Genomic DNA, 23,845 nt, shown 5'->3' on the forward strand with positions numbered 1-23,845 from the left:
GACATGGGTATGATGTACCTAAACGTCCGACTCCGTTCATGATTTTGCTATGGACGAAGACGTCTTCAAAATAATTTGATGCGAAATCCCGCACCGATCTTAACAGATTACGGAGAAATCTGTCCCTATGTTAGTATCTGATAGAATCCTTCCATCACATTCATTGACGAAAAGATGGCACTCTTTCGTATACCGTCAATGATTGCGTCTTTTCGTGGTATCGGCGTTTAAGCCGGTACCGATCCAGCGTTCAACTAAATACGCATGCACAATCCTTCACCTTCAGGTTGCTTTTAAGAACGCAGGGTTGGCGAGTCATGCGGGGAGGTTGGGCCTTACATATCCGCTGCTACGCAATCGGCAAAGTTCTTGTCGATCGCTAATATTTTGACCACTAGGCAGTAGCCACTGCTTCACTTCACAGTATTTTGAGCCTGTCATCAGGTCGGTTTCGTGTCGAGTGCCTTTATCCTTGGGCAACTCACACGATACCGTGTCGGGGAATACATCCTTGAATTGGATTTATTCATTAAATAAATGATTTGTGATTAACGGCTCCCAGGTTTGAGACGTGAAACGTTTAATCCGAGTCTTCTAATCGAGGACACTTTGTCTATCGATGAGCTGCTGAGAACCCGTTTGCTCTCAGCCGGTCGTTTGCTCTCAGAAAGTACTATTCCCGACCGAATATCGGCCATGTACTTGTCATCTGTGACAAGTACGCCGATCTGCTTAGATTTGCAACTACGCAGACACGCAAGGACCGTTTCGGTTTGAGTGCTGGCAATTGAGGTTTCTCCGAAGTTAACTTCGGAGGCGCTATCAGATCAAATGTATAAGCGCCTACACCTGATCCGTTGTTTACCAAGACATTAATGTCTTAGTTTCCTCTTTGGAATTTATTTTCAAAAGTACCTGAAACCTTTGACCACAGGTTTCTGGGGACTTATTCCCGCAGATCGCATCTCTTTAAATGTCTCTACCATCGACTTTCCAGTCGATCTAGGACTTTTGCACTGTATCTGATAGACAGGCGCAGATTGTTGACTTGGCCATTACTTTCCAAGCAAGCATCTTGTTTCGTACCATTCAACGTATTCGAGTAGTTGAAATTCGACGCCACCTGTGCTTGTGCACAGCCGTCGGTATCGAACGTCACAGTATGATGGGTTTTCACACTGAGGTCTTGTGCAGTCGTGCGAACGACCAACCCACAAGTGAGGCCATCGCACTCACTCGTAGGACATCCACACGCTTGTGGACGCTCCAAGACGCTCATCGGATGGCCATCTGATATGAACGAGAGGCAGGCGTAGTCACGGCTGGATGCTGCCATTTTATGCATGGCTCGTACTTTCTGAGCCATGGTAATCCAAGGATGACATCAAATTTTTCATCAGAATTAAGTACGATGATGATTTTATTGTACTGTTTACCCTTTAAAGTGTATTGTATACCAACTACAATTTTTATACGGTTACAGATGCGCCTGTTGCTAGGCGCACTGTCATCCTCGCTAGAGGTATATAGCGCACAATGAATTTGAGTTTGCGATCTTTAGCGATTGGCGTCGATCGACTCCCACTGTCGACTCGGAACTATAATTTCCAAGGTGATGAGGTTGATCTCATTACCTGGGGCAAATACATACAATGTTTTGTGTGCGAGAAGCAACTTTCGTCACAAGACCTGCTAATTGTTTTGATGTTGCTGGATCAGCAGAGCACTCTGCACGCACTGACCTTGACCGTTCCTTCTACGACCCGCCTCGCCGTTGCGATCTCGTAGCGGCGTCGGATCCGCTTCCTCCGCTGCTCCTGGCGGGGGGTTGATCGTTTCACTCAGTGTTTCTAGGCACTGGGCGTGGGGCGCTACACTCATAGGCATAGTGCCCTGTCTCTTGACAGTGATTGCATCTATGCATTGATCCGTAACTTGAGGAGCTAGGTCTCTCGTTCTCAACATAACGAAGTTCCATTTGCTTCTGGACTCTCGACTTCTTGTCGTCTCGATCAACGATATAAACCAAAGTGGACTGAAGCTTGTTTCAGGCTGATGTTCTCCTATTCCGCTGCAGAGATCGCTTGATCAAGCGTCTCTAATTCGAGCCGGAACAGGTGGGTCTTAAGAGGACCTTCTGCAAGACCGTTGCTCTTTACATTTTGTCGTATTTAATTAGGGAGTGAATCTTACCGAAAAGGGAGCGAATATACCAATTCCCTTTATTAAATGCAGTATGTCCAACTTGGTCGGACGTCGTGCCAAATCTCGAGCCTTAGGGCTCGAGCTTCACGACCTATTGAATTAAGATCGTATCTGGTCGTTAAGACCCCGCTCAGGCAAACATTTTGACTCGCCACGTGCGGAATTTAGAGCTCGAGCAGCCCTGGATTTGAAGCAGGGCAAGTGACCTTCACGCCTTTGCCCAAAATACACGATACCTAGTTAGCTGTATTGGGAGTCATCTAATGATGAACAAACTGCTCATCAGTGAATGTATTAAATAATTGGTAAACATGTCTACCCAACTGTCAATCTATCACAATTATAACAAATAGCAATCACGGCAGCATCGCAAAAGACTTCCTTACCAAAATGTGACTTGCACGAGCGCAGACAAAAAATAATTGAAGCTTGGTAGTAGAATCAGAATGCTGCCGCTGCAGAAAACCGTGCGGACGTCACATTCTTGCATTATTACATGCTGGATTCGATAAGTTATCGCAAATTTATCAAGGATAGCACTGTTGACTGGATTTAAGCCTTTTTGCATTTTAGGATGCAAATGCCTATTTCTTAAGCGAAACATATCGCTACTTGACATGAATTTGCGTGGAATTCAAGAATTGTCAAGGCAGCAATTCCTGAATATCGATGACGGTGACGACACTGGCAGCTTCATGGCACACGCCATTTTATAAACTCATATTATCGGAGAGAAACGCAAGTGGCACCTATAAGTCGTTCATGTAATGCAAAAAGATGTGTGGCTAAAGCGGCTTTGTAACGGAAAGGGCAGCTGTGATGTGCAAGCTGTGAAGCTTTACCTACCTTTGATGCATCGAAAAGCGATTTATGACGATGAAACGCCATGTCCGAGGAGAAAGGACATCATACAGGTTGCAAGAACGAGGGTTGGTAAATATGGGCATACCTTTTAATGAGCTTTAGCTTGCACGCGTTGTTGCATAATTCGATGCTACAGCATTTTTGTGGCAAAGAGCCATAACACTACAATCAGTCAACAGCAACGACAACGATTGCTGTATAAACGACGGGAATAGATCGAACAAGTTGTGAGTAATATATATTGAAAAAGTTAAAAGACGTGCTGTTTTCAGAACTGGTTGACATTTGCAACGCGCAGGATACGAAGATGCAAGAAGTGATCTATCGCTTCCGAAACTATACACTCGAGGATTTGGAGTCAAATAGGGTTCCAGGTATGGCCAGCACTGCTTTTAACTGGTCTTATTCTATCGTGCTTATTGCTGCTAGCGTATGTGGATAGTGCGATATTGTGAAAGCGCGCGATACCTTCGTCATTTCACACTGAAAAAGACGCCGTTGGAGATGCTGCTGGTATTTAAGACTTGTCTTGATCAAATACGATACACTTCAAGCACGAGTACCCACAGTTATCGCACTGACATCCAATCGATGCAGCTTGACATTCTGCATCGTAGCTTTCGTAATGTTAGCACGACAAGTGCCGTTGCGAAATCGATCGAAGATCAAATCTGCCTCCCGTATCAGTTTCGTTTTCCCCAGCTCCCACCAAGGTAAATTTGAGAAAGAAAAATGCGATTAACGCGGAGACGTTGTCAAGGTGAAGCAAGGCTTACACGCTAATTTGGACAGCTCGCCTCGTTGCGCACACGCCCAATCGTGTCTTTCATTTATTGACTTTGATATATTAGCAACTTTTATGTATAGCGCCTCGTTGCGCACCGCCCAAACGTGTTTGAAGCGATTGGCGGGGTTCATTTAAAACTTAAATCAACCAATCAACAGAAGTATTGTCTCAAAATTACTAGATTTGGTAAAATTGGAATTATTGAGTCAAAATTTATTAATGATAATTATGTTATACTTCTTTGTTTATTTCCTCTGATAGGAAATAATTTTTATGTAACGGGACGCAGTCGGCGGCAACCTCGCAGTGAAGAATACGTTAACTTATACGTTTTAAATAGAGCGATTCAATTATTTTATTTAACACCAACATGTCTCGACAACATTTGAATTCTGAATAGCACTGCCAGCCGCACAGCTATCTTTATCTGCGCCTGGCGATAATAAATTGCCACATATATTATTCTGTCAAGATGGTATTTCCATTTCGCGTCTACAGTTGACCATCTCTAACGCCATCCCTTTAATTTTAGCTTTTCACCTGATTTCTGTTTCAGGCTTATTTTGAAATAAACACCGACCAAGAAGCAAGCGCGCGCATCATTTTTATTCGAGCCTCTGCTAATGTCGTCACAGTTGCTCACAGGTCACAAGCGACGAATCTCAAATTCCGCTCTGTTCCAGCAGACACCGAGACACAGCCGCAGACGCAGCAGCACGAACCGAGATTTAAGTTTTGAGGAACGCAATTTATTATATGAAAAGACTAGTTGTTCGACACATGTGCCCAAATCTGTCATGCGAAATCAAGTGCCAGGAGTACGCATCAAACAAACCAATAATAGTGGTCTTGAAAAAGTTTATCAATTGGCAACAGTGAAAGAAAATATGATGAAAGAAAATACGCTACGACCCACTGAGCGCCAGCGCACAACTCCTCGCCCTCCATTGAGTCGACGACCCGTTATTGGGCGGAATCGAGCGAATTCTGGAGTAGGGATTGTCCGATGTCGAAGCTGGCAGCTTAATGCAGAGGATACTGAAACAGAAGATGAATGCGCGGGCTCGAAGGACTCACCTCGGACAGTAGTACAGTTGCCGGCGTTTGGTCGTGCTAAAGTTGTTAAGATGAGGATGGCAACTGGAGATTGTGGATGCTCGGAAGTTGGCAAGAGTTGTGCAAATGAGAATGTGGACGACCCAGCTGGAAAGTCTGCACTTTCAATTGATTCGAGTCGACTTTGTTTCACTCGTCACATGAATGAGGATTCTTGGCAACTACATTTATTCTCGCCAGACGCCCTTGACGAGGTTTAGTTTGGATTAAATTAACGAAAAAATAAACAGATTACACTCAAATTAATTCTAATAACCAAGCGCAAAAGTAATATTTAAGTATCTGATACTCGCTACTTGACATTTTAAGATTCTTTTTTTAACAGCCATAGTGACACTGCCAACGAAGTAGATTTGCATCAATTAAGTTATACATTTAGCGTGATCCGAATCAGACAATAATTGATAACGACCTTCGCAGACAGATTTGATCACAGATAGTTTTACAAAGACCATCATTGACCTTCACAGGGATGTGGCTGCTGCTATGATAACATACGTGAACTCATCTACCGAATTGTACAGCAGCCTACCATATCTTTGCTTCCGTCTGCATTTGTGGACCACTCGTCGCCATAATTGGTTCTGATGCCTGCACAAGCAGCAGCACCAAAACGTCGCCGTAATTTTGACTTTGCCAATTGTATTACCGCAAGTCAGCGTTTGAAAGTTTTTCCTTTAAATTACCAATGCATTCACGCTTCCGTACAAAGGTACCACACCAGAAATTAAATTAAAACCTTAACCACGAATAATGTCAAAACCATCCATTACCTGCCACGGTGCAAGTCGATGTTTCGAGTCATAGCGCTCGGACGCTTCGTCAAGAAGCTGGACAGACCAGTTCTTGCACGCTCGAAGCACACTCGACAGAAATAAATTCATATCACTCGAACAAGAAATCTCGCCCAATAATTTAGAATACCGATGTAGCTTTTCTTCAGCGCTAACAAAGTCAAGCCGACTAAGGTGACAAAGCACGGCATTACCGTACGCTTCGTTCGCAAGCTCATTCTGACCATTTTCACGTCGAATGCCTCCAACGGCCTCAAAACACGTTTCGGCGAGGGACCACAAGCCAGCATCCGCATATACACGCGCAGCATACAACCCATATTCAGCAGCACTATATCCATTCCCACCGGCCTCTGCAATATCCTTTGCTAGCACGTACAACTCCGCGACGTCTTTCGCTTTTGCTACTGTCTTGCAATCCTTTGGGAATTTGCGCTTTAGTCTCAAAGCCAGCTCCGATACACCGCGTGCAGCTTCATCGAAATAACCCGCAGATGCCAATGCATCACAAACGGATCGAATCGTTTGAAAAATTCCGTTTTGGCTACTCGGAAACGTGTCCAGAATCTCCAAAGAGCACCACGCCGCTTCCAATTCGTAAGACGCTTGAATCACCAAAGCCGTCGCGACTTTTGCCGCGTCTGCAAATAACATGGCAGCCTGCTGCCAATCTTTTCGTACTTTACATTGCAAAGCTTTTGCTCGAATACGTCGATGAGATGCCGTTTCCACGTCTTGAAACCCCGACGGAGTGGCATCGCGTCGCTGTCGATGCAAATTTGCGGAATCAGAAGCTGACTCGATCACTTGATACCGGTCCATACTGGATAGTATCCCTCCTCTTGATACTTTAAGAACCCAAGGCGATTGACAAAGAGACTTGACAACGTCTCCGTATTCGTCAGCCCAGCGCCAAATTCCAAAGACTCCAAACGCGTAGCGCTCTCGGGTTGGCACGTAGACAACACTGAAGATGAGGACGTTATAGAACCGCCAGGTTAATGAATCGTTTTGGACTAGAGCTTTCGCTGTTTTGTAGACGGCTGATATCCACTTGGACATGCCTATCGATGCGTCAGGCACCAGATCTGATGGCTCATTCTGCTGACTGACCCATTGCGCAAATGACTGGTCAGATGGATTCGTGACTGCCGCTACCAAGAAGAGTATTGATGTCAGGGCCATAACGCGTATGAGCGTGGCAACGAGTACTGGCAAAAGTGTCGCCATGAGGAACATTCCAAAGACTGTGGAGGTTGCAATTAAGAGTATATAAAAGTGGAGTTTACAGGTTAAAGATGAAGTTTGTGGTGCTGTTTAAAGCTTACGGATCAAAAAGATGACGTTGTTGGCGGTCATGGGCGCACGAGCTACTGGAGCTTCCGGCGGAGGCGACTTTCCCCACGCCAGGTTTAGAACTGATAACGGAGTAACGGGAAAACTGGGTCCTAAAAAGGGCTGGTAAATAAAACAGGTGGACAATCTGTGTTTTGTCCTTGCTAAATACAGTTTTATACAGTTTTTGTAGTTTATCGGACCCATTCCAATGGTGGCAATAACGCAACACCGTCAAGATGGCCGTGCTAGCAATGAGCTGCGGCCATTTGCAGCCGAGCAAGGCGCACTTTTTCGAGCCGATGGATCGGCGCGAATGTCGCATGGTAGTAGCACCGTGCTTGCAGCAGTATATGGCCCGGGCCAAGCGCGCAATTGGCGCACCGAAAAGGAAGACAAAGCCACGCTAGATGTGTCGTTTAAACTTGAAAAAGGCATTTTCAGTGCGTGATAGGGACATGATTATGCGTTTAATATGACAGTGACGTAACAAGCGACTGACTCTGGTGGTTGTAGCGTCTAAGGAGAAGGAGTACGAACAGATCCTACGCGAAACTTTTACGCCGATTGTGCTCACGGACACCTTCCCGCGTGCCGTCATCAGCATCGTAGTGCAAGTTATCGAAGACAATGGATCGATATCCTTTCCACCTCATATATTATTGTGTTGATGTATTTGAACGATGCACTGATGAGAATACAGTTATCCTTAACTTTGAAAACGTCGTTTATGTGACTTGTGATCCACACTTACTAGCAGTGGCAGTTAATGCTGTGAGTTTGGCGTTAATGGACGCTGGAATTCCAATGATATCGGTCGTCACAGCGACTGCGTGTAGTATCTTTGTCGACGGAAATATGAATTTGGATCCAACATCAGCTGAAGAGGAGGTGCTACTGTACTAGCTTACCTGTTCTTGCGAAGAATACATAGGTCTAATATCTACATTGTTTTGTGTGTTAGAAAGCTGTATCGTGGGTCACTCTTACGCGATCGAGTACGAGTAACGGAGTCTTGAGTTGCATCACAAATGGTATATCTCACAGTTATGTGTATACGAACATTTTTTGCTGATTAATTGGTTGAATTTGGACAGGATTGCTATCAGAAGAGCAATTCTTTGCATGTTCAGAAGCGTGCCAGAGGTTTTTATTATTTTAGTTTTAGTGCTTATCGAGTTAACTAAAACGCTTGCTTGGTGCTTTAGGGCATCGGAAAGTGTGGCAGCATTCTTTCGCATCGTCCAGCAAAAAAAGTATCTACCCGAGTCCGTTGAACGGTAAATTGCAACTGAATGATGTCGGCAATAAGGAAACCCATGTGTTTGTCATGCTGGGTCGTGTTGTCGTTGAAGTTGACGCTGACGCTAGAAAATTTTCTTTAATATATGTTGAGATCATTCGACGATAAGCATAACTAACGCAGTTTGGTGTTTAACCAATTGATATATCACCATGTCCAGCGCCTCAATTGTATAATTGCCAATGCTGGCAGGTGCAAGACTAATTATTTTTGATGTCTAATTTTTATGCAAGATACATCATTGCTTTGTCGGAAAACAGAAGGTAGCACTTTGTACAATGCATTACTGATTCGGCAGCCATAGACTAACTTAGCTTCTTCCTTACTTAAATTCTACTTGGCGTCGCTTCGAATCATGTAAGTTGAGTCTTGTCAATGCCAGTCAAAATAGCCACATTTTGTCGATTTGAGCCAACACAATTTGTTATGCGTCTAATCAAAGACAACGACCAAACATGTTACCAACAAATCCCAATTCAAGATTCCTTTCGTATGCAAAAAATATTGCTGTAAAGTCTGTTGTAGCGTTTTTCTACCAATCATAATGTTAGGATTCTTTTTAAAAACGCTTAAATTGCCGAAGAAGTCACCACCAAGGTATGCGAGTACTCCTTTAAGCGGCGCTACATGCCCCCATTTGATATCATCAACGCGCTTGTGGAGCAATGTGTGTAATAACTTACCATGCGATGCCTTAAGTTTGTCCTGAAAACAGGATGGAAGACACCACAAGCAGCAGTAGCGACACCAAGTTGGTCTTTACCGACTCGGACACCAATGCGGCCAATAGCGACGCTTCGCAGGCAGACCTCCAAGCCCAGCTCGCGCTTTTTCAGCAGCAACAACAGCAGTACATTCAACAACTTGTACGTACGTCGTTTCACGCTCTTACGTTCAATAAAGAACACTGACGGATTTATTTTCCCTATTGTCACTGTTTAGATGGTATGAATATATCTAGCGCGATGCAAAAAAAAACGCATACAGCTACACTGACCATCTTTTTACCTGTATGCGACTAATTACCAGCAACAAACGAATAGTGAGCAACTTCGCGCCATGTACAGCTCTAACGCAATGATGCAGCCCTATATGGTACACGCTTGGTTTTGATGCTTGCTGTCCTCGAATTATTACCAATCAAAATGATCTTAGCTGTCCCAGTCGATGTTTCCGCGTCCTTCGACCCCCAACTCTGCGGACGCGACGGAGGAGGAACCTGTCTACGTGAATGCCAAGCAATACCATCGTATCATGATTCGACGCCAACAGCGAGCAAAGCTCGAAGCCAAACTCGGAAACAATCGCCAACGGAAAGCGTATTTGCACGACTCTCGCCATAAACACGCCATGCGGCGGCCGCGTGGCCCTGGAGGTCGATTTTTGACCAAGGATGAGATTCAAGGCTTGAAAGATGGCACGATGGTGTTTGAAGACTTGCCACGAAAAGCTGCGCCGAAGCAGCAATAGCTCGTTTTTGGCTTGAGGTAGTTTGCACGATTGCCAGAGCAGCATGCGCACCTTATATTGTATTCCGTAATGTAGGTAATGAAAGCAAGAGTTGCATCTCGTCGAAGAATTTCTTGCACTTATTTATCCGGAGGACGTACATATACCATTTCACCAGACTTGGATATAATCAGTCCACAAGGACGCGTACGCTGGGGCTTGTCTTCAAGCCCAAGACTTGCCCAAATCCGACGATTTCCAAGCGCTGTCAGCTGTGCGCGTTTCGTTGCAATTGATTCCTTATCAAAGCTTTCGAGGGGCGTGAAAATGCTATTGATGTGCAAATGACCTAACAAATGTGTAGCGTTAGCGACACAATGGTTCACGCAAATATTATCTTGCTCAGCTAACACAACGTACTGGTATCGGTAAGTTCTCCAGCTTCCTCCTCCTCCCCATGATCTCCTTCCACTTTGGTGCTGGAATCGCGCTCAAGCGAGTTAACATGACGTACGACCGTGGCCTTATCCGGCAACGCAGCTTCATCAGCTATAATAGAAGGCGCGGCTTCAGGCGACGGGGGTGCATCATAATCGTTTCTCCTGTACGCTGGTCGCTGACCTGCATGCAGTCAAGCACAAGACAGTTAAAGTGTGGCAATTCTTACGACAACACACGGCTCCTTATGACCATAAGTATTCTTAGCCGGTGTGCACGAACACGTCGAATTGCATGCACAATGCGAAAAGTGACAAAATCGTCCGCGCTGGCACACGCCCTTGTTTTGAAAATCATAGCACACACCCGTACCGGATCCTTGGGGACTGCTACTTGCCGCACCACTAGCACTTCGTTTTTTCTTACTCGATGGCGCAAATTCCTGCAGAATAGAACAAAAAGCACGGTAAAAAAAAGGAGCTGAAGCATCCAAAATCCAGTAAAAAGCATTACATCTGGTGTCTGAGGATTCTCCAAACGAGTTTTTTGGTGAGCTTGCTTGACTGTGTTATCGGGAAAATATTGCTCAATCTCGTCAAGTTTGATATCTTCGCCAATTGCTTTCTCAATCGTCGCTAAACAAACGCTTTCCAGTGGCATGTCACGATCAGAACGGCATTGAACAAACTTCCAACCACCTATTAAGAACATAAGACATAAAAAGCGTCAGCGATCCAACAAAGCGACATCAATCAATCTGTCCGTACCTTTGCGCCATCCAAGGCCTAGTTCCGTCGCATTAAAATCTGGATTACCAGCCTCCCACGTGCTTTTGTCATGGGACGGAATGAACGTGAGCCACTCCGGATCATAGACACACTCGATAATTCGCGACGACGCTTTCTTATCCTGTCGAAAAGCCTCAAATTCATCTAGTCCCATAAACCCCCAGGATTTGTTAAGCTTCTTTCCATCTAATATTTTAGAGCACGTTACCTGGTGTAAACGTAATCCAGTCGTGATAGATCGGGGTACGCTTGTCATGAATCATGAGCTTAAATCCTGGCTTAGGAGGACGTCCTCTCCACTCGACGCCCAATTGAAAGTCTGCCGAGAGCATCGATGTGGGCGTCCAGTGGAACAATCCTTTCGATTGCCCAGGCGTGTACGGCAGTAGCACAGGAGTAAATAAAAGCCCAGCATTCTGTCGAGTTTGCGAAACCCGCGGCAGGATGCTACGAATCACATGACTCACCCGATTGATGGGGTACATTGACTGCAAAATCAGCTGGAACATGTCGGCAGGCTGGCCTTTAGGGGGAGGCAATTGCTTCCGTGGACCCACAACGTCGTTCTGGATCAATTTAAGTCGATCCTGCAACTTTGAAGTCATGACAGGACTGCCATTGAGGGCTAAAATGTCGTAAAGAAGCAGCGTGAGGACGGATTTGCTACCGTCTTTTTCGCACACCATGAGGCCGTCAAGGATTGTCCATTGATGCGGCACGACCGTGTTACGGTCCACTCCTGGCTGTAATCGATCGGGCCGCACGGGGCAGAAGAGCGTCACTTCACGAAACTCGTAATTCTGTGAAATAAGGTAGCAGCGGCCCTGTACGAGCAGCGCGAGATACCGCACACCGACAGACTTTTCGCACACAAAGTACGGATGCTCGCCAATCAGCTGCTCATTACCGCGCACCATGGTTTGGGCGACGTTCACGGGCGCACGATCTAGTTCATTCCAACCCACAATGGCGTTAATCTGACGTTGTAGCTGCTTTTTCGTGCTCACATGCACTGGCTGTCCGAGCTCCATATGAACGCCGGCAATCGTTTGCGTGCCGGCGGGCGCAGCCATATTCGTAAATCTAGTAGTTCGAGCCAAGTTTGGTGGAATGGCTTCATAAGTACTAAAACATTTCGTGAAATTTGATAAATACGCCGACACATGTCGTTTTTCAGTGAGGTTTTTCAAGAAAAATTCACCCATACCGATATCAATCAAGCTAGCAAGTCAAGAAAAACAAAACAATGACGGACAAAGTCGTCAAGACGAAAGCTGTCGTCTTCATCTCTGATGGTAGGATCCTCCAACACTGTTTCAGCAAAAGACAATAATGTTTAATGTAACGTTTCTAATCGTTCAAAGCTTCAGACGACCATGACGCATCAATTCCTTGCACTCAAGTCGCCTCTTCCCCGTCGAGTTCCATCGTTAGTGACAGTGACAGCGACGTCAAATTGGAAGAAATGCTGAACTATTTGAGTTCAAACACCAAAATCAAGAGTATTAGAAAGAGTGCCAAGCTCAAGAGCCCTCCACGTACGAAAAAGAAGGTGCGTAGTTGCTCTATCACGACCACATCGTCTCTTGAAAAGACGCCAGTGCCAGCACTAAAGCGCCGTGCATCCGAAAAAAGCGTGTCGTCACCAAAGACCCCACCAGCCAGTCGATCAAGCAAACAAAAGCCTATAACGCCCTCATCAACGCAGAAATCGTCTATGAATGCATCACTGGTGTTTGATATGGTGACTTCATTAAGTACCAACGATCCAGGGGTTGCAATTGCTACGCTTCGAAGCATTGTAGTGCTTGGGAAAGAGTACCCATCTAATTTGCTCTATGCGGAGCTTATTGATCGTATTCAGAGTCACGAAGCCATTGTGTACAAAGACGCAGTCGCCATCTATGCGGCGCTCGTGTTTGTGTTTGACAAGGCAATTTCATGTAGCTGTGCCCTTACGTTTCCAAATAAATGGGAACCTTTGGCCACCGCGCTGCAAGAAGTGAGTGGCAATGGGCGAGTGAAAGACGATGGCATGGCGCGAAAAGACGAAACGTGGCGGCGCCACTTGCTTGTGGTGCAGTTTTTCATCTATTGTTTCCAAAAAGACATGGTTGCGTGTCGTTCGCGGTATGAGTCCTTCGAAGGGAAGTCTTGGATGTTTCATACTCGCCTGTCTTCATTATTACAGACCGATGCCATTACTTCAAAAGCACGGAAAACGTCGCGTATAAATTCAACAAAATTACGCAACAATGCCCATATTATCAGTGCCATTGGCTGGGGGCTCCAGTTGTGGAAGCGTGTGTACGACGAGGAAGCCAAGGAGACGCTTAAAAAAGACACGACGAATGAGGCATGTTGCGAGATGAACTCGTTTTTGCAGCAGGAAGGCGAGCAGGCCTGTATGGCGGTTGTTCGGTTGATTGAAATGCTCTACATGTGCACGGACCAGCACGTAAACGCACTTCAGCGTATTCAAGCAGGTCTTGGGGAATTCACGCGGCCAACTTGCATTAAATTTGCACAATCTCTTCAATCGCCTGCTTTACGAACAGAGTTGGCGACGACGATGATTGGACTGTCGAATAAGGCGCGAAGTACTGAAATCGAGTGGTATGAGTGTAACGCGCTTGGTCGGGTACAGCTAGCGATGAAGTCAGGTACGTTAAGTTAATTAAGTTGCGATGGAATTGATGAAAAGACTAATACGCTGTAAATTAGATACGAGCAGTGATCTCGCGCACACGGATGGCTACTCCTGGTCTCACTTTGACAGCTTTATAACTATGCAGCCGCAAAACAATTTTACAAAATTACTTCAAGAAATTTCGCGCTTGCAGCACGACTAGATACATTGACGCTTTATGTTACATGAACATGTGGCCTTTAATGGCTAACAATATCAAGTGCTACTCATTTTGTTTAAACTTGGATGCATGTGCTTCACCAAAACACGCTGCTGGAATTAAACGCTGTCGAAGCTTCAAAGATGGTTTCATCCGTGTAGACTGCTACGCTCCCCATACTACCATCGACGAAAAATACATCAGTATTGCTCAGAAGGCATCAATAGCGAGCAACATACTTATCTGAGGCTGCGAGATATATTCCTTGCTCATAGGAAAAATCTCCGCTAGTTTTGTACGAACTCAAGGGTTGTGGTTGTTGCCTTTGAGAACGATATAACATGAGCAAATTTTACTTTTACCTCTTTGTGAGGTTTAAACTTACAGAGTGATTTGCTCCAAGCTGCTTGCTGCCATATTGAGAGACGCCATTGAAAATCTATCGGGAAATGTATAATCGTGACATACTGACGCAGAAAGACAGCTTGCCTCAAATGAAGTCGTACCCGCCATGGCCAAAAATGGCAACCTTGTCCGACCTAGAACGCCTGATTTCTCCGACACCTGCCAATTTGGACTCGAGCAAAGAAGTGCTAGAATGTCTTACGTAAGGCACGAGAAGATATCAATTGATGTATGTCGTACGCACCACGACGTATGTCGAGGCATGCGAAGGTCCACGAAAGCCATGTGACCTCGCTCAAATCCTAGCACGACGTTGAACGGGCTCAAGTATTCATGTGTAAAGAGACCGCCCAAAGCGTCCACGTTCTGTAATTATGAAAAGAAATGTTTAAAATTCTTCAAATCGGGAATGATGGTTGTCATACCACAAATGCGTGAAGAGGAACTTGGAGTTGCGGCGAGCGCGCACGAGTGTCTGCGACTTGAAAGTCGCCTCCATCGGTGGTCCAGCTGATCTGAGAATCCAGTGGTGACCAGCGAACGCTACTTACGACATCGTAGGCATTGAATTTGCCAATGACGGCTGCTGACTGTGGAATTCCATGGTTTCGGAGATCGGTTAAAACGACAGTCTCGTCAAATCCTGTGGCAAAAATGCAATTCCAGTAAAATTTTCTCGAAGGCGCAGATTAGTTGCAAAGCCTACCACCAGACAGCACTTGCGAGTGTCTATTAGGCGAGACAGCAAGTTCTCGAATCGTGTCCGAGTGGACCGTGTTGATTGGATCTGTGGAGTAGACATAAGCTGTAATATACCCACCAAATCACCCGGCAAAGTAGTTGGAGTTCCGCACCTTGCAGTCTACAAGGACCTCCGATTGAAAGATGAATTAGTTGAATGTCTTTGCCAATTGCAAGGACAGCTGTCTGTGCTCCGATCCAGTTGATATCGCGAACCTCCTGCAGAGTTCGAATGATGTCGTCATTTGACGAAAATTGCTTTACTAAATATATGCTCGCACCTCTTCCACCAAAATGTGTGCTGGCGAGCCGGATGAAACCAAAAAATTTGTCACGAAAAGTCGGTTTTTCTCTGACTTTACAGCCGAGGAATCTGCAGAGATTTCAGTGCCTACAAGCAAAAATCCATCCTCTCGAATAATAGGCTTGGACAATGCTAAAGACGTGGTTACGTTTAAATCAACACGCAATAACGGAAATGTCTAAATGGCTCGTACGAAATAGTGTGCCGTCTTGCCGCGAGTCGAAAGTGATATAGTGACTGGGATTGAAATGGCTCGAGAACGATGAATGATTGTGCATTAGCAAGGGTGAGGACGGCAATGCTGTATTACTAAGCAAACTACTCGCCAAAAGTTAGACCGCTTCAAAAAGAGTTGAAAAACGTAAGCTTACTCTTCGTAAACCGACGATGTATTCGTCGCCGAAACCGGGGACGGAACCATGGCCATTAATGAGATCGAATTCGGCATCATCGGATCTTGCGGCATACAACCCAGTGTTGGCTCAGTCATCTCGTGGTCGCAAGACTGAGTGCCGTAGCTTTCCAGCTTCATGTGCGAATCGGCGAGGATATCCCAAAAGCTATCTTCATTAACGCCAACTCCACCGTAATGTGCGGCAAACATGGCGGAATCCGTGTGCTCCATGTCATAATTGGTATCTATTGTCTGGTCCATATTTGATACTTCGTCGCTTGTAAAATTCGAAGGCGACATTGCCGTGGTTATCTTATTCGCCATTGGTTCGGCAATTGACTGTGGCGGAGATCCAGGTTTCGACGACGACGACAAGGCGGTAGTCGTCATTGTAGCAGAACACTGGGTGCACTATTGGGAATTCAAAAATGAAGACAATAAGGTCTTAATTGAAGAGATACGACCCGGCCACACACTGTTATAAAGTCTTTCCAGAGCTAGAAAGTGCGAGCGAGCGGGTCGCTCCACCCTCATGGAAAAGACCCGATTTTATGTGCATTAGAGTGACAGCGTTCGACATTGATTACTTCAGTCGATCAACAATATAATTTCATGTTTTGGTGTGACATTCATGATACATTACCATATAGGAACGAGATACTTGCCATTTCCATCAAAGTCTCTTTGTCGAACAGGAAGCTCTGCATGCTCAGGAATGCTGTATTTCAGCCAATCACTTGGCGTTGCATGAAGTGTGCAAGAAAAGGATCCCATTATATTGCAATATTACGCAATGAACCTAAATACAGCGACGCTTTGTGACCTACAGCAATTGCCTGGTGTTGGCTGCGTCACAGCGCGACTAATTGTCGAGTCACGCCCTTTCACATCAGTTAAAGACCTTGTGCGAGTCCACGGTATCGGTCCCGTCAAATTTGCCGCCATATCAGCAGCGAAACAAATTTACGTGGACGACGAGTCTCTAGAAAATAATGCAAATACAATGCACCAGACAAAAGCGATTAAAGTCGACCTGAACGGCGCATCAAAGCGACAATTACAACAGTTGAAAGGAGTCGGACCGATATTGGCTCAACGAATTATTGACGCTAGGCCATTTCATCGGAACGAAGATGTTTTGGCCGTAAAAGGTATTAGTATTAAATCCTATTTAAGAATGCAAGGAGAAGTGTTTGTAAAAGACTATCTTAATTGCATGAGGAAATGCGACAGTAATGACGTAAATAGCGAAGAGAACTTTAGAAAAAAAATTAGAGAAGCTCCCAGAGGCCGAGCAATCGAGAGCGACGTTCGCGAGCATCTCTTTTCGACGTGGAATCACGGTTGTGTTCGTGAGTCCGCGCTTCTAGTGGCAAGTTGGAATATTCGTAACATCTCGCGACGAAAGGAGTTTCATTTGTTGCAGCGTATCGCTAACATTCTGGATGAATTCGACGTTGTGGCGCTTCAGGAAGTGAGGGATTTAATCGTACTAAAGAAGCTAAAAACTATGTTACCGGGATGGGACTACATTGTGTCTGCAACAGTTGGGCCTGAGATTTTGGGAACGAAGCGAAGAGTCGAGCGCTATGCTTTTTTCTATCGACGATGCGCTGTGAAACTTGTAAAAAAATGCTCCCTGCTTGAAAGTAGACGCGATGCGATGATGCGGCAACCGTGTGTTGCTACCTTTCGAGCGACTCAAAGCCTGCACTCGCAGAAGCTGGATATTACATTAATTAATGTGCACGTCTCTTTTGGCAACAAAGAGAGCCGCCATGCGGAAATTGCGGAAATTAATCGGTTGGCCAAAGCCTTCGAAGCGTCGGATCCAATTAAACGGGTCATTATATTGGGAGACTTCAATTTATCACCTCAAGACCTGCTGAAAAGTCTCGGAAAGCACAAGAAGGCGCTAATTCTCGCCCCACAATCGACGACCGTGTTTAATAAACTGTATGACAACATTTGGATCGATCGTTTCGACATTACTGATGCTGATGGTGACGAAGAGTTTAATTACATTGTTGATAGCGGAGTGCTTCGAATTGACTGGCGACACTATCCTTTGTCGAAGAGTGATCACCTTTTTATACAGAATCCGATCGACGCGATGCTTCCGCGGCTTCAGACGTACATGGCTCGCGTTCAATGCAGCTACGAACTTTCGGATCATTGTCCAGTATGGATTGCAATTGCCGCAGCTAGCAAGCGGTATATTGGGGATGGATGATAGAGATATATGCAACACAAGCGTAAGATAAAGTATAATCAACAGCCTCATAGACATGGTTCACTTTAAGCTCGCTAAATTTGCATTTCTTTTGAAAATGAATTAACTAGCCTGTTGCGATTACAGTCGTTGCGCTACTTGCAACTGTATCATAAATTTCAGATCAAAAAGAACTGAGACACACTGTAGTCCCTCAGATTTCGCATCGACCCTTTACATGAAAAGTGTTGCATTTTACCATTAGCGCTGTTCAGTGTACTAATACCCCACCCTGGAGCACAGCGTTTTCGTCACATTAACATCTTTGGGTAGGCCCTGTAAGCTTGGCTAGCTTGCGGGCTCGCTCTTATATTTTTATGTGACGGAGAAAGCTTTAATAGTTGTATTTACTAAATTTAAGATATGCAGCCTAGTTATCAACATTAACGTAATGAAAATAAAAACAGTATTTTAAGTGAATTCCATGCCAGGGAACTGGTACACCACACACCCACCCGTCTGTTTGTTGTAATTAAATAGAAGTACAGATTCATAATGCCAGCATTTAAACATTTTCGTGGACGCTACTCTCATAAATACAGAGGTAGATAATTAATGGGTGCGGCTAAAAAAGCGAAAAGAAAAGGCAGCAAATCGAGCACGGTCGTAGCTAGCGTAAATGACTAGGATAAGGCACTTTCTAACACTCCTATCCGACAAGCATTATAACACGTAGCTTTAGCGAGCTTAGTTGTGTCGAGTGCCTTGGTCCGCAAATTAGCTAGCATCTGCTCCAACCGAACATCTTGTGCCAGCATAGTTTCTCGACGGGCAAAATTGCAAAAAAACTGACTCGAACGTCAATATGTTTCGCCTTGAGCACGATGCATCTCCCTTAAGCTGGCTGACGCATAGCAGCCTGATTGTCCACATGCATTAGCATGAGTAATTTTAGAACCACGCCAAATTCGTATAGCATTTCGCGCACGCCTAAAAGCTCTCGGGCAACCTCCGACGCCGCCACGAATTCAGCTTATATTGTCGATAAGGATACGCCTTCCTGTTTCTTGGCACTCTAGCTGACGACCATACCGTTGAGAAGTATGATAGCTCAGGTCAGTGACTTCGTGTCATTCTTGTCCGCGGCGAAATTGGCGCCGCTGTAACTTTCGGGCGCAATCGGCATATTCCTATTTCGCTTGGTCTCATGTTTAGCTTCATCAACCTTGTGCTTTCTAAGTAGCGCACCATCCGCTTTGCAAGCTTCCGATTGTGAAGTAGGAGCTGATGGATCTGTCGCGTCGCCTAAGAACTACAAACACAATGTCGGGATGGTGCATCGCACAACCCAAAGCAACGATCCAACCAGCGACATGAAAATTCTTCACTCTTAGTAATCCATTTTTGACGTTGCCTCGAGCAACGCGCAGTCACTTGGGTGCACCTCGTAACAGTCAGCACCAATATACACAAGCGTAGTGTTACTATTTGAGAATAGAGACACTTGTCAGTTACGCAATGCGTAAATCCCACATCGAACAACTTGGCATGCAAAAGCTGACTTCATAATCGCCCGACTTGCTTGAGGTCGTACAAGCTCTTGCACAATTCCAACCATAGTTTTTTCTTACTTGACACGCCTAAATTCTTCAAAGTTTTAGTAATCAATGTTCATGCTTGTGATACCTGTGTAACGGGCTTAGGACTACCTGGCTGATACGTGCACGTGAGGAAGCGTTAAGTAAGTCCGTAATTTATGTAAGATTTAACTCGGATAAAAGCTACGTATGAAAAGACCCCTTAATCTCATGGGAGTCATTCATTTACGTGCCGTCATCTTACTGGCTAATAATTGGTCTGGCTCCTTATTAATCACACAGAAACATGCGACGTGCTCCACCCGCTAATTTGGGTATAGCACCTACTTATGTAAAATGTATATATATAAGCAAAGTATCATGGAGCGGGAAGGGCCCATTACATCACCCTGCCCTCCTAAGATAGCACTCACGCGCCGTGAGTGATGACATAAAACGATCAAGAGACGACGAAGACACAGGCATCATGGCAACGATGACGGAACGCGGTGTAAGCAACCACAAAGCGCCACAGAGTACCATCAGCGGCAGTGTATACGTCCACATAATAGACGCCGAAATTCTACCGCGGACACAGTACGATTTGTCCGGAGCGGTTACTCCGGACTCTACTGACATCATGCTAGATCATTCCGGCGCTCCCGCATTTGCGCAAAAAGATGTTTGACGGCGTCGGATACGATGCGCTTTAGACTTTGTGTTGCGCCTTCAGACTGTGATGGAACTGGATGATGCCCAGCAGGCGCGCTTTGTCGGCTTGCTGATCAATTCCTTAGCGCCTTACGCCACAGAGTATACCACAACGCTTGGAGCGAGGACCGTCTCTTCATTGTACACGTGTTAGAGGGGTGTCCATCATGCTGCGTCATTCCTGGACCGATTAGAGCAGCTTGTACAACACACATCGCTGAGCGACCGCTCAGCGAAAATGAGCAGGCTTGGGTTAGCAGTTCGAGCACAGGCTGGTAAGAATGAAGCCGCTGCTATTCATGGCGGTTCGCGTCGACTCCGCCGGGTTATAGACAGAGAGGCGGGGATGACATTGGCGACTCGAAGACCATTCCATCTGCCGGAACGCCGTCGTGACTCGTCCTCTCCTCGGAGTGACCTAAGGCCTCGGTGATTGAATACGAGCTGGCTCTAAACCATCGACCACATCCGGAACGTCACATGAAGGAACGAGCGAGGTTACAACGTACCTTTCTTGGGGGAAGTGCCTAACAAGCGAACCCGGTAGCGGCGCGCGATCGGGATCACGCGCTTCCAAACGTGCTTAGTGGATCCGAGTGATTTACAAGTCGATTAACAATTTAGCGGAATTTATTTGCAGCATCCACAAGCGGAGGTAAATCCTCGATATGATACTCTGGTCGCCCAGGACGATGTGGATGCCGCGACGAACCGAGCTGCGCGAGCAGAGCGGACTGCGATTGAGATTCGCCAGTCGAATCGCGAGTTGCTCGAGCGTGTACGGATGCTGGAGCGCCATATTGTCGCCACCCGCGATCTGGATAGCAGCCTCGCCCGATGTCGGATAAGCGACGGGCTCGCGGGGATGAACGATTTACGCGCCACTGACTCAGCCTGCTGAGCAGACTCGGAAATCGAAGCTGGAAGATACGTCTTCGGGCGCCCGACGTATAACGACGTAGAACGTCGGGTGCAATCACAAGGACGTGGGAATATCGAGAGTGTAGTCTTCTCCAATCCTTAAAGTACCTTAAAGGGCCAATAAATTTTGGAGTGACTTTGCTCGCCTTTTAAGTTGTCACTCTCGAGTCTCTGATGCCTTCGGTCGACAGGAGTACACGGTCTCCAGGCTACAATTTATTCACGATATGTTTTCTACATTCGTCTGCGTTCTCTTGTTGTTTGTCCACAGATGCCTGAAGTGTATCCCGGGCAAACTGATTAATTGACCTCGCTGCAGCATGAAGCGGTCACAACGACATTATCGATTGGGCGCCGATAATCTCGGCGCGTAGTTGGCCGCATAAGGCGGAGCCGCGGACATTCGAGCACCCAATGACGAGTCAATCAATGTCGCTTAGTCCACGTCGCCGAGAACGAAGCAGCTTTGGTTGACGTTGAGGTCGAGGTCGGCTGCCGCACCTGCGATCGTGTGACCACATAGCGCTGATCATGGCGTGGGCTGCACACAATAATTTTGGATGCTCGATATCGGCTACACCCAAACCAGAGTGGAGCCACGAAGCGCCGTTGGATTACCCACGGAAAATAGAGCGGCGACGCGATGATGACGTGCATTATTAACGAAGAAAGGCATCAAACCGGGTGACGCGTGTTGAGCGTTGTTGATCGCGAACTCAGCAAGCGGCAGAAAGGAACTCTTATTGGTAAGCGTTGTCGTGTAGCTGTGAAGAATGTCTTAGAGAATTAAATTGACGCTTTATGTTTGCACATCCGTCTTCAAATGGGCCGCCGCCGACATCAGCACTGTTGTTCGGAAAAGCTCAAACAATTTAGGTTAGAAGGCGGAAGTGAACCGTTGCCGGACACAATCGACTCCGGAAGACCATTATGGCGGTATACTGCGTCGATGAAGTGCACCGCGGTCTCAGTCGCGGTGCTTGCGCCGTGACAGGAAAGAGATGACTAATTTTTCCTGAAGCGGTCGACATATACGAGCATGCCAGTGCGGCCTTTGTCGTCGGGCGGGGGGCCAAAGATGAAGCCCACATAAATCTATCGTCATCCCTTAAAGCGGTTAAGTGTGGTAACAGGGGACCCTCCGACGAAGGCGACGGTTTCGCGCGCTGTAAAATTATACAATTCCGCACCCACTTATACATGTCAGGCCAGTAAGTAATACGGGAAACAGCCGTGGAAGTCGTTTCAGGCCCCGATCACCTCCAGCTGGGGAAGCATGGAACTTTTAGATTATTCGAACTCGTAGATTAGAATCGTTAGCGATCACCGTCCATGGCGCATCGAAACGGTCGATGCTGGTAGCCAACAAGTATCCGTCTTAACTGTAACGTGTGATGTGGTCCCGCTCTGAACATAAAATGAAACATCGCGGGGGAGCGCAGATTCGCGATTATGTCTGCATCATTGGGGTCACCAACGTAAGCTGCTACAATCTTATCGTGAAGAGAAAATACTTGAACGACTCGGGTTATATTCATTGACACACACGCCGCACACCTGTCGTCATCACCGTCGTCAGTATTTTGACGACCCAAGTTTAGGCGAGGGCGTTGCCACGACGTTGCGAAAAGAATATTATTCTTGTTCGGCTTGTAGTAAACGACGAAGTTGTACCCAGAGAAGATAAAAAGCCCAGGAGGCATCCGTTGCGACAGATGAGGGCTATTCGTTGCGGTGCGCAAGTCGCGTGATTAGTGTACAAGCGAAGATTTGTTCTCCGTGGAGACGCACTCGAAATTTGACAAGAGCGTACCGCATCGACAATATTCCTTTGTCGTGGACAAAGCAATTCTTCTCAACGGGCTCTAGCTGTCGTGACTGATAGCTCACGAACCGTTCATGACCGTCGTCGTCGAATTGCGGGAGTGCGCAGCTGATCGCGAATTGTCTGGCATCTTATACGACATAAAATGGCTGCAACTCGTCTGGCATCACTAAGACTAGAGCCGAAGCCAGGCTCTGCTTCACGGATTGAAACGTAGCCTGATACTTGAGACATTACGAACACGTGGCGACATTGTTCTATAGCGGTTGAATATATCCGGCTTAATCTTTCGTAAACGTGTGTAGGTACTTTGCCAAACCAAGCCATTGACACAACTTTGTGGGATGTGTAGGTATTAACCATGAGCAGATAAATGATAGAATTTTAGGCTGGCTCGAACGCTGCTTTAATTCTTTACTCACGAAGCAGCGAGCACCGGGATTTTCGGGATGCAAATAACACACTTTTCAAATTTGCGTAAAGATTGCTGTCTCTCGTTACTTTAAATACTTGTTTCAAGTGCCCCAAATACACATCATCTTCACGAAGGTTGCTCTCAGCATGACCTGTGAGCAAAACTTTCGTCGAAAATAGATCGGTGCAACCCGGCGTAGTGGTCGCAGTACATGCGATCAAATCTGGCGGGAGCGTTATGCACTCCCTGTAGTATTACCGACCATTCTTAGAGCATATCGCTTGGCGTGCTGACCGCTGTCAGCGTAATATCCCTAGATTTTGTTACATTTTGGTAGAAGTCAACGGTAAATCGATGGCACTGTGAATGGCACTCTTAGACCTGGAAATTAGCATTATGTCCGTTCTGGGAA

General features: G+C 46.1%; 6 protein-coding genes across 6 annotated transcripts; 3 read left to right on the forward strand and 3 right to left on the reverse strand.

Moving 5' to 3' along the window:
* Nucleotides 1–4,450: 4,450 nt before the first annotated feature.
* CCR75_000050 (uncharacterized protein) lies at nucleotides 4,451–7,308 on the reverse strand (the record flags this gene model as incomplete). The annotated part of the gene is given in 3 exon segments (XM_067958158.1): nucleotides 4,451–5,671; nucleotides 5,746–7,079; nucleotides 7,095–7,308. 3 exon segments carry the CDS (start codon nucleotides 7,306–7,308, stop codon nucleotides 5,618–5,620), a joined length of 1,602 nt encoding a protein of 533 aa, XP_067816508.1. The 3' UTR covers nucleotides 4,451–5,617.
* CCR75_000051 (uncharacterized protein) lies at nucleotides 4,654–5,172 on the forward strand (the record flags this gene model as incomplete). The annotated part of the gene is made up of 1 exon (XM_067958159.1): nucleotides 4,654–5,172. One exon carries the CDS (start codon nucleotides 4,654–4,656, stop codon nucleotides 5,170–5,172), a length of 519 nt encoding a protein of 172 aa, XP_067816509.1.
* A 1,736-nt stretch (nucleotides 7,309–9,044) lies between the features above and the next one.
* Nucleotides 9,045–12,300, reverse strand: CCR75_000049 (uncharacterized protein). Its single transcript, XM_067958157.1, has 7 exons — nucleotides 11,288–12,300; nucleotides 11,059–11,223; nucleotides 10,805–10,989; nucleotides 10,544–10,733; nucleotides 10,274–10,474; nucleotides 9,560–10,202; nucleotides 9,045–9,499 (listed from the first exon to the last, which is right to left on the reverse strand). The coding sequence occupies exons 1-6, from the start codon at nucleotides 12,282–12,284 to the stop codon at nucleotides 9,994–9,996; spliced, it is 1,947 nt and encodes a 648-aa protein (XP_067817033.1). The 5' UTR covers nucleotides 12,285–12,300; the 3' UTR covers nucleotides 9,045–9,499; nucleotides 9,560–9,993.
* Nucleotides 12,301–12,325: 25 nt separating this feature from the next.
* Nucleotides 12,326–14,771, forward strand: CCR75_000048 (uncharacterized protein; the record flags this gene model as incomplete). The annotated part of the gene is made up of 3 exons (XM_067958156.1): nucleotides 12,326–12,374; nucleotides 12,444–13,742; nucleotides 13,804–14,771. The coding sequence occupies 3 exons, from the start codon at nucleotides 12,326–12,328 to the stop codon at nucleotides 13,929–13,931; spliced, it is 1,476 nt and encodes a 491-aa protein (XP_067817034.1). The 3' UTR covers nucleotides 13,932–14,771.
* On the reverse strand, nucleotides 14,026–16,535 carry CCR75_000047 (uncharacterized protein; the record flags this gene model as incomplete). The annotated part of the gene is made up of 10 exons (XM_067958155.1): nucleotides 15,750–16,535; nucleotides 15,572–15,687; nucleotides 15,356–15,510; nucleotides 15,188–15,332; nucleotides 15,040–15,138; nucleotides 14,759–14,976; nucleotides 14,574–14,699; nucleotides 14,314–14,492; nucleotides 14,168–14,251; nucleotides 14,026–14,107 (listed from the first exon to the last, which is right to left on the reverse strand). The coding sequence occupies exons 1-10, from the start codon at nucleotides 16,160–16,162 to the stop codon at nucleotides 14,026–14,028; spliced, it is 1,617 nt and encodes a 538-aa protein (XP_067817029.1). The 5' UTR covers nucleotides 16,163–16,535.
* A 30-nt stretch (nucleotides 16,536–16,565) lies between these two features.
* On the forward strand, nucleotides 16,566–18,005 carry CCR75_000046 (uncharacterized protein; the record flags this gene model as incomplete). The annotated part of the gene is made up of 1 exon (XM_067958154.1): nucleotides 16,566–18,005. One exon carries the CDS (start codon nucleotides 16,566–16,568, stop codon nucleotides 18,003–18,005), a length of 1,440 nt encoding a protein of 479 aa, XP_067817030.1.
* Between the last annotated feature and the right edge of the window lie 5,840 nt (nucleotides 18,006–23,845).

Source organism: Bremia lactucae, linkage group LG4 (genome assembly GCF_004359215.1).
Source record: "Bremia lactucae strain SF5 linkage group LG4, whole genome shotgun sequence".
NCBI lineage: Eukaryota > Oomycota > Peronosporomycetes > Peronosporales > Peronosporaceae > Bremia > Bremia lactucae.